The sequence below is a fragment of the Adiantum capillus-veneris genome, chromosome 2, assembly GCF_014529385.1.
Source record: "Adiantum capillus-veneris isolate H3 chromosome 2, ASM1452938v2, whole genome shotgun sequence".
Taxonomy (NCBI): Eukaryota; Viridiplantae; Streptophyta; class Polypodiopsida; order Polypodiales; family Pteridaceae; genus Adiantum; species Adiantum capillus-veneris.
The window spans coordinates 181,105,420-181,115,767 of NC_140932.1; the positions used below are offsets into that span (position 1 = coordinate 181,105,420).

The window sequence follows — 10,348 nt, forward strand, 5'->3', positions numbered from 1 at the left end:
TGTTGATGGGGAGCAGCATACAAGTGAAAATCTCAACTCCAACAAATCGTGAGGCAGCATATCTGCAGAAAGTGAGGAGGAGGAGGGTAACAAAGGAAGAGAAGAAAGGCGCAAAATACGCAAGAGAAACTTGCGGTTCTATTTTTGCAGGATTCACCGATGTAGATGTCAGTATGTGTATCGGTACAAGCGTCGGTATACGCACCGGTATAGACATCGACTTGCACATCGGTGTGCACTGTTTACACGTCAAAAATCTGAATTTTTTTTGTAAAAAAAGACTTGATTTTCCTCCAGATTTATCTACACATATATCCGACGCCCGCCATTGTCGACGTCAATAATCTGACGTCAAAATTTAAGTGATCTCTTGTAGTGTGCTCAATCATTTATATCAATTAGTGCTAAATCAGATTGTTCCCTTTCAAAGGCCCTTGGTGCTTTCACACGGTCATGCTCAATAAGTGAAAATTGTACAATTGCATGTCCATTCTATTTGTACAAAGTATGGCCACTAGCTACAAATTGCTTTCTCTAAGGATGTATAGCTTTAGTGTATAGATTGATGCCTCTCAAGTCATGTTCAACAATTAATAGTTTTGACAAGATTTAATGTTATCACGGTCTAAAATGTCGAAGAATGATAGGCACACCATGCTTAGGTTGCAAGGTGAGGATACAAATAGGAGCATGTCTATATGAAGGAGAGAGATGAAATGTGAATTGTGAAAGGAGCATGCAAAGAACAATCTTAGCCTCCATCATTGCAAAGTTTTGTCCAACACAATTTCGAGGTCCAAAAGAGAAGGGCATAAAGGCCATTGGATTTTTGCAAGCTTTCGCTACTCCCTCTGAAAAACGCTCCGGCTTGAACTCATCAGCATCTTCTCCCCATATGGTCTTGTCATGGTGGATTGCAAGCACAGGTACCCACACCGATAACCCCTTTGGAATTTCAAGATCTCCAACCTTTATACTTGAGAAAGCCTCTCTTGCAAGAAGTGTGGCAGGCGTGTAAAGTCGTAGGGACTCCAATAGAATCATACCTAACTGCACATAAAAATACACTATGTTAGAAACTTTCTTGACCTCTATTAAAAACTTTGAGAAGCTTTGAGATACTCTTTCTTGAACCTGATAACACTCACCTGCTTCAAACAAAGTAGATATGTCCTCCCACTTACATCCCAAGTTATGTTTATACTCAATTAGCTCGATGAAACACAAAACTATTTTAGAAACACATTAGGTCATAACTTATAGGACCACAGCCATGTACTAGTACATGAGAAGAACTCTTTATGTATTTACTGTTATATATACAATATCAAATACCTATGACATCCACTACTTTTTGTTTTCGAGCTTTCAAAAATAGTTCCAAAGAACAATAGAGTCAGGCAGGCATCGTTGTCTTGATGCTTTTGCCCCAAGTCTTAAGTAGTTTTCTAATATAGCTGATGATCTCCTTAAAAGACCCACAATTCATCAAGTTTCTCTTTTCATTTTACAATATATAGTAAAATAGAACCCTTGGCCATATTTACAACCTTATGGTCAGAAGGCCAAGGGTTCACCTTAAAATATATAAGTGTAGCACGTGAGTTTGGTTGGAGGGGTTTTTATATTTCAAAGTGTTAAAAAATTGTATATACAAGAGGGAACGTGTAAAAGTGATTTTTTTATTTATTTTAAGTACAGGTTTATGGAATAAAAGGGTCCTTTAATTCATAGTGTGTAGAGGGGTTTTATGAATATCTTTTGTCAAAGAAAACTTTCAATCCCTAGAGAATTCCCAGTGTACCTAATTATGTCATTCTATACCAACTTAGAGCAGACAAGTTTCCAGGATTTAACGTCAAGCATGTTAGATGTTTCATACCTTGCTTTAATGGGTACATCTCTCTCTCTCTCTCTCTCTCTCTCTCTCTCTCTCTCTCTCTCTCTCTCTCTCTCTCTCTCTCTCTCTCTGGGTCTAGGCTGTCTTCAAACAACTTATCCCTGATGAGCTTCCTAGGCAAAGCGAGACTGCAAAAGTTGTGCCCATCAAACAAAGCAGAGTTTCTGGAAATCCACAAAAAAGAAAGCATCCATACTCTGAGAAAACCAATACATATACAAGTCCAAGCCAGGGATGAAGTTTGGATTGCACCAAATAAAAGCATGAACTTTGTGACTTTAATCTTCCAATAAAAGATATATATATCATATAAACATCCCCACCAGGCAAGGCATGCAGTACAGGGCAATTCCGAAACAAGTGTTTAGTTGTTTCTAGTTGCAGACATCCTCTTCCTTGCTAAGTGCTCTCCAAGAGGGAGGCCCCCTGTCCAAATACTCCAAAGGAAAACTTTATGCTTGAAAGCTAAGTAGACTCTCTCTCTCTCTCTCTCTCTCTCTCTCTCTCTCTCTCTCTCTCTCTCTCTCTCTCTCTCTCTCTCTCTCTCTCTCTGTGTGTGTGTGTGTGTGTGTGTGTGTGTGTGTGTGTGTGTGTGTGTGTGTGTGTGTGACAGTGCTTACCACTTTAAGCCTGCTAAGCATGTCGAAGTCAGGCATGTCCCCATGCTCGTGTAGGAAGAGCAGAGCCTCCTGCCGGGCACGATGCTGCCAAGTGGGGTTGGAGGCCAGGAGCATGAACGTCCATGTCAGCAACAGCCACGTCGTCTCGTGGCCGGTGAAGAAGAAAGTCTTGCATTTGTCCATTAGCTGCCGAGAGGTATACATCCGGCCCAGCTGCTGACGCCGACGATGCTGGCCGCACAGTGGAGGCGCAGCTTCTAGCTTGGCGGCTTCCATCTCTGCCAACATCAGCCCTAACAGGTCCTGCCCATAATAATCATTCTTCTGCTGCCCATCCTCATCATCAATATGTCCTGCCATGGCTTGCAGTGCTGCTGCCCGGCGACCCTCGATGATTTCCATGAACAGCGACTCCACCTCCTCCTTCAACTTCCGTATCCTGCACATATAAAATATAGCATAGCATTCTCTATTCATCCAACCCCACACACACACACAGAACTAGTTTGAAAAAACGGTTCATGCGAAAGATCAAAATAGGACAATTAAAGCATTCAAACCCCGACGTATATATTACAAGAAGTTTTGGACAATTTCCCACATTGTGATTTATCTCTACATCATGAGCTTCTCTGAGGCTGAAGGTGTGAGGGAGGCGCCGGATACTTAGCTAGGTATGCTTGGGGCAAGGGACCACCGCTCGAGTGTAGGGCCGGTGGTCCCCTACCCCCACTCGTACCTAACTAGGTATGCGGTCCTCGTCACTATATGGCACGGTTCTAGGCCAGCGGGGATCTAGGGCTCAAATTTGAAGGCGCGAGGAAGCTTTAATCTCCGCTATCAGATCATAAAGTGAACTAGGGGTGAACTGGGGATGGGTGAACTAGGGGTAAACTGAGGGTGAACTAGGGGCGGATAAGCTAGGGGTGGGTGAACTAGGGGTGTTTAAACTAGGGTGTGATCATGTGTCATGCCAACATGGACATCGACGCGCGCTAGCGTGGTGATAGAGCATTCGTGTGACAATCGAGACGTTCGAGGTTCGACCCACACCCCGCGAGGCAGGTGAATTAGGGGTGAACTAGGGGTGAACTAGGCGGGGGTGAACTAGGAGTGAACTTGGGGCGCCATTTTTGCCCCGAGTTCACCCCTAGTTCACCCCTAGTCATATATAGTGTGTTTATATTGCTTAATGTGCATTTTTATTTACTTGCGTGTATGTTTATGTCAATGTGTGTGTGTATTTGTGTATGCAACAAAAAAGAATGTTAAAGCACTCACATGCGGCCTATAATTTGAGCAAGAAACAAGTGGCAAAATGTTCTCAAACCTGCAAACACACACACACACACACTATGTTACACAAAACACAAAAGTAAACAAATCCACAAGGAAACTTGAAAAGAAGCTTACCTTGTTGATGGGGAGCAGCATACAAGTGAAAATCTCAACTCCAACAAATCGTGAGGCAGCAGATCTGCAGAAAGTGAGGAGGAGGAGGGTAACAAAAGAAGAGAAGAAAGGCGCAAAATACGCAAGAGAAACTTGCGGTTCTATTTTTGCAGGATTCACCGATGTAGATGTCAGTATGTGTATCGGTACAAGCGTCGGTATACGCACCGGTATAGACATAGACTTGCACATCGGTGTGCATTGTTTACACGTCAAAAATCTGAATTTTTTTTGTAAAAAAAAACTTGATTTTCCTCCAGATTTATCTACACATATATCCGACGCCCGCCATTGTCGACGTCAATAATCTGACGTCAAAATTTAAGTGATCTCTTGTAGTGTGCTCAATCATTTATATCAATTAGTGCTAGATCAGATTGTTCCCTTTCAAAGGCCCTTGGTGCTTTCACACGGTCATGCTCAATAAGTGAAAATTGTATAATTGCATGTCCATTGTATTTGTACAAAGTATGGCCACTAGCTACAAATTGCTTTCTCTAAGGATGTATAGCTTTAGTGTATAGATTGATGCCTCTCAAGTCATGTTCAACAATTAATAGTTTTGACAAGATTTAATGTTATCACGGTCTAAAATGTCGAAAAATGATAGGTACACCATGCTTAGGTTGCAAGGTGAGGATACAAATAGGAGCATCTCTATACGAAGGAGAGAGATGAAATGTGAATTGTGAAAGGAGCATGCAAAGAACAATCTTAGCCTCCATCATTGCAAAGTTTTGTCCAACACAATTTCGAGGTCCAAAAGAGAAGGCCATAAAGGCCATTGGATTTTTGCAAGCTTTCGCTACTCCCTTTGAAAAACGCTCCGGCTTGAACTCATCAGCATCTTCTCCCCATATGGTCTTGTCATGGTGGATTGCAAGCACAGGTACCCACACCGATAACCCCTTTGGAATTTCAAGATCTCCAACCTTTATACTTGAGAAAGCCTCTCTTGCAAGAAGTGTGGCAGGCGTGTAAAGTCGTAGGGACTCCAATAGAATCATACCTTACTGCACATAAAAATACACTATGTTAGAAACTTTCTTGACCTCTATTAAAAACTTTGAGAAGCTTTGAGATACTCTTTCTTGAACTTGATAACACTCACCTGCTTCAAACAAAGTAGATATGTCCTCCAACTTACATCCCAAGTTATGTTTATACTCAATTAGCTCGATGAAACACAAGACTATTTTAGAAACACATTAGGTCATAACTTATAGGACCACAGCCATGTACTAGTACATGAGAAGAACTCTTTATGTATTTACTGTTATATATACAATATCAAATATCTATGACATCCACTACTTTTTGTTTTCGAGCTTTCAAAAATAGTTCCAAAGAACAATAGAGTCAGGCAGGCATAGTTGTCTTGATGCTTTTGCCCCAAGTCTTAAGTAGTTTTCTAATATAGCTGATGATCTCCTTAAAAGACCCACAATTCATCAAGTTTCTCTTTTCATTTTACAATATATAGTAAAATAGAACCCTTGGCCATATTTACAACCTTATGGTCAGAAGGCCAAGGGTTCACCTTAAAATATATAAGTGTAGCACGTGAGTTTGGTTGGAGGGGTTTTTATATTTCAAAGTGCTAAAAAATTGTATATACAAGAGGGAACGTGTAAAAGTGATTTTTTTATTTATTTTAAGTACAGGTTTATGGAATAAAAGGGGTCTTTTAATTCATAGTGTGTAGAGGGGTTTTATGAATATCTTTTGTCAAAGAAAACTTTCAATCCCTAGAGAATTCCCAGTGTACCTAATTATGTCATTCTATACCAACTTAGAGCAGACAAGTTTCCAGGATTTAACGTCAAGCATGTTAGATGTTTCATACCTTGCTTTAATGGGTACATCTCTCTCTCTCTCTCTCTCTCTCTCTCTCTCTCTCTCTCTCTCTCTCTCGGGGTCTAGGCTGTCTTCAAACAACTTATCCCTGATGAGCTTCCTAGGCAAAGCGAGACTGCAAAAGTTGTGCCAATCAAACAAAGCAGAGTTTCTGGAAATCCACAAAAAAGAAAGCATCCATACTCTGAGAAAACCAATACATATACAAGTCCAAGCCAGGGATGAAGTTTGGATTGCACCAAATAAAAGCATGAACTTTGTGACTTTAATCTTCCAATAAAAGATATATATATCATATAAACATCCCCACCAGGCAAGGCATGCAGTACAGGGCAATTCCGAAACAGGTGTTTAGTTGTTTCTAGTTGCAGACATCCTCTCCTTGCTAAGTGCTCTCCAAGAGGGAGGCCCCCCTGTCCAAATCCTCCAAAGGAAAACTTTATGCTTGAAAGCTAAGTAGACTTTCTCTCTCTCTCTCTCTCTCTCTCTCTCTCTCTCTCTCTCTTCTCTCTCTCCACTCTCTCTCTCTCTCTCTCTCTCTCTCTCTCTCTCTCTCTCTCTCTCTCTCTCTCCTCTCTCTCTCTCTCTCTCGTCTCGTCTCTCTCTCTCTCTCTATGTGTGTGTGTGTGTGTGTGTGTGTGTGCAGTGCTTACCACATTAAAGCCTGCTAAGCATGTCGAAGTCGGCATGTCGCCATGCTCGTGTAGGAAGAGTAAGCCTCCTGCGGGCACGATGCTGCCAAGTGGGGTTGGAGCCAGGAGCATGAACGTCCATGTCAACAACAGCCACGTCGTCTCGTGGCCGGTGAAGAAGAAAGTCTTGCATTCGTCCATTAGCTGCCGAGAATGAGTACATCCGGTCATCCGGCTATCCCGACTGTCGAACGAGCGACCTGGCCGCACAGTGGAGGCGCAGCTTCTAGCTTGGCCGCTTTGAGATACTCTTTCTTGAACCTGATAACACTCACCTGCTTCAAACAAAGTAGATATGTCCCTCCAACTTACATCCCAAGTTATGTTTATACTCAATTAGCTCGATGAAACACAAGACTATTTTAGAAACACATTAGGTCATAACTATAGGACCACAGCCATGTACTAAGTACATGAGAAGAACTCTTTATGTATTTACTGTTATATATACAATATCAAATATCTATGACATCCACTACTTTTTGTTTTCGAGCTTTCAAAAATAGTTCCAAAGAACAATAGAGTCAGGCAGGCATCGTTGTCTTGATGCTTTTGCCCCAAGTCTTAAGTAGTTTTCTAATATAGCTGATGATCTCCTTAAAAGACCCACAATTCATCAAGTTTCTCTTTTCATTTTACAATATATAGTAAAATAGAACCCTTGGCCATATTTAAACCTTATGGTCAGAAGGCCAAGGTTCACCTTAAAATATATAAGTGTAGCACGTGAGTTTGGTTGGAGGGGTTTTTATATATTCAAAGTGTTAAAAAATTGTATATACAAGAGGGAACGTGTAAAAGTGATTTTTTTTTTTTATTTTAAGTGCAGGTTTATGGAATAAAAGGGGTCTTTTAATTCATAGTGTGTAGAGGGGTTTTATGAATATCTTTTGTCAAAGAAAAATTTCAATCCCTAGAGAATTCCCAGTGTACCTAATTATGTCATTCTATACCAACTTAGAGCAGACAAGTTTCCACATTTAACGTCAAGCATGTTAGATGTTTCATACCTTGCTTTAATGGGTACATCTCTCTCTCTCTCTCTCTCTCTCTCTCATTCTCTCTCCTCATCTCTCTCTCTCTTCTCTCTCTCTCTCTCTCTCTCTCTCGTCTCTCTCTCTCTCTCGTCTCTCATCTCTCTCTCTCTCCTCTCTCTCGGGTCAGGCTGTCTTCAAACAACTTATCCCTGATGACTTCCTAGGCAAAGCAGACTGCAAAAGTTGTGCCCATCAAACAAAGCAGAGTTTCTGGAAATCCACAAAAAAGAAAGCATCCATACTCTGAGAAAACCAATACATATACAAGTCCAAGCCAGGGATGAAGTTTGGATTGCACCAAATAAAAGCATGAACTTTGTAACTTTAATCTTCCAAAAAAAGATATATATATCATATAAACATCCCCACCAGGCAAGGCATGCAGTACAGGGCAATTTCCGAAACACGTGTTTAGTTGTTTCTTCTAGCTGCAAACATCCTCTTCCTTGCTAAGTGCTCTCCAAGAGGGAGGCCCCCTGTCCAAATCCTCCAAAGGAAAACTTTATTCTTGAAAGCTAAGTAAACTCTCTCTCTCTCTCTCTCTCTCTCTCTCTCTCTCTCTCTCTCTCTCTCCTCTCTCTCTCTCTCTCTCCATCTCTCTCTCTCTCTCTCTCTCTCTCTCTCTCTCTGTGTGTGTTGTGTGTGTGTGTGTGTGTTGTGTGTGTGTGTGTGTGTGTGTGTGTGTGTGTGTGTGTGTGTGTTGTGTGTGACAGTGCTTACCACTTTAAGCCTGCTAAGCATGTCGAAGTCGGCATGTCGCCATGCTCGTGTAGGAAGAGCAGAGCCTCCTAGCGGGCACGATGCTGCCAAGTGGGGTTGGAGGCCAGGAGCATGAACGTCCATGTCAGCAACAGCCACGTCGTCTCGTGGTCGGTGAAGAAGAAAGTCTTGCATTCGTCCATTAGCTGCCGAGAGGTATACATCCGCCCAGCTGCTGACGCCGACGACGCTGGCCGCACAGTGGAGGCGCAGCTTCTAGCTTGGCCGCTTCCATCTCTGCCAGCATCAGCCCTAACAGGTCCTGCCCATAATAATCATTCTTCTGCTGCCCATTCTCATCATCAAAGCGAGACTGCAAAAGTTGTGCCCATCAAACAAAGCAGAGTTTCTGGAAATCCACAAAAAAGAAAGCATCCATACTCTGAGAAAACCAATACATATACAAGTCCAAGCCAAGGATGAAGTTTGGATTGTACCAAATAAAAGCATGAACTTTGTAACTTTAATCTTCCAATAAAAGATATATATATCATATAAACATCCCCACCAGGCAAAGCATGCAGTACAGGGCAATTCCGAAACAGGTGTTTAGTTGTTTCTAGTTGCAGACATCCTCTTTCCTACTAAGTGCTCTCCAAGAGGGAGGCCCCCTGTCCAAATCCTCCAAAGAAAAATTTATGCTTGAAAGCTAAGTAGACTCTCTCTCTCTCTCTCTCTCTCTCTCTCTCTCTCTCTCTCTCTCCTCTCCTCTCTCTCTCTCCTCTCTCTCTCTCTCTCTCTCTTCTCTCTCTCTCACTCTCTCGCTCTCTCTCTCTCTCTCTCTCTCTCTTCTCTCTGTGTGGTGTGTGTGTGTGTGTGTGTGTGGTGTGTGTGTGTGTGTGTGTGTGTGTAGTGTGTGTGTGTGTGTGTGTGTGTGTGTGTGTTGTGTGAGACCGTGCTTATCCCACTTTAAGCCTGCTAAGCAGCTGCTCGATGTCGAAGTCGGGGCATGTCGGCCATGCTGGTGCAGGAAGAGCAGAGCCTCCTGGCGGGCACGATGCTGCCAAGTGGGGTTGGAGGCCAAGAGCATGAACGTCCATGTCAGCAACAGCCACGTCGTCTCGTGGCCGGTGAAGAAGAAAGTCTTGCATTCGTCCATTAGCTGCCGAGAGGTATACATCCGGCCCAGCTGCTGACGCCGACGACGCTGGCCGCGCAGTGGAGGCGCAGCTTCTAGCTTGCCGCTTCCATCTCTGCCAGCATCAGCCCTAACAGGTCCTGCCCATAATAATCATTCTTCTGCTGCCCATCCTCATCATCAATATGTCCTGCCATGGCTTGCAGTGCTGCTCCTCGCCTGCGCGACCCTCGATGATTTCCATGAACAGCGACTCCACCTCCTCCTTCAGCTTCCGTATCCTGCACATATAAAATATAGCATAGCATTCTCTATTCATCCAGCCCCACACACACACACACACACACACACACACACACAGAACTTGTTGGAAAAACGGTTCATGCGAAAGATCAAATAGGACAATTAAAGCATTCAAACCCCGACGTATATATTACAAGAAGTTTTTGGACAATTTCCCACATTGTGATTTATCTTAACATCATGAGCTTCTCTGAGGCTGAAGGTGTGAGGGAGACGCCGGATACTTAGCTAGGTATGATTGGGGCAAGGGACCACTGGTCCAGTGTGGGGCCGGTGGTCCCCTACCCCCACACGTACCTAACTAGGTATGCGGTCCTCGTCACTAAATGGCACGGTTCTAGGCCAGAGGGGATCTAGGGCTCAAATTTTGAAGGCGCGAGGCAGCTTTAATCTCCGCCGTCTAATCATAAAGTGAACTAGGGGTGAACTGGGGATGGGTGAACTAGGGGTGAACTGAGGGTGAACTAGGGGCGGATAAGCTAGGGGTGGGTGAACTAGGGGTGCTTAAACTAGGGTGTGGATCATGTGTCATGCCATGGACATCACATGACATGGACATCGACGCGCGCTAGCGTGGTTGATAGAGCATTTGTGGTGACAACCGAGACGTTCGAGGTTCGAACACGCCCACCCGCGAGCAAGTGAACTAG

The 10,348-nt window shown here is 43.3% G+C and overlaps 2 protein-coding genes across 2 annotated transcripts; both read right to left on the reverse strand.

Annotated features, from left to right (window-relative positions):
• Positions 1–618: 618 nt before the first annotated feature.
• Positions 619–2,967, reverse strand: LOC147464188 (cytokinin hydroxylase-like). Its single transcript, XM_086482775.1, has 2 exons — positions 2,521–2,967; positions 619–1,050 (listed from the first exon to the last, which is right to left on the reverse strand). Exons 1-2 carry the CDS (start codon positions 2,965–2,967, stop codon positions 619–621), a joined length of 879 nt encoding a protein of 292 aa, XP_086338901.1.
• Positions 2,968–9,490: 6,523 nt separating this feature from the next.
• On the reverse strand, positions 9,491–9,703 carry LOC147464189 (uncharacterized). The gene has a single exon (XM_086482787.1). It carries the CDS (start codon positions 9,701–9,703, stop codon positions 9,491–9,493), a length of 213 nt encoding a protein of 70 aa, XP_086338913.1.
• Positions 9,704–10,348: the final 645 nt, after the last annotated feature.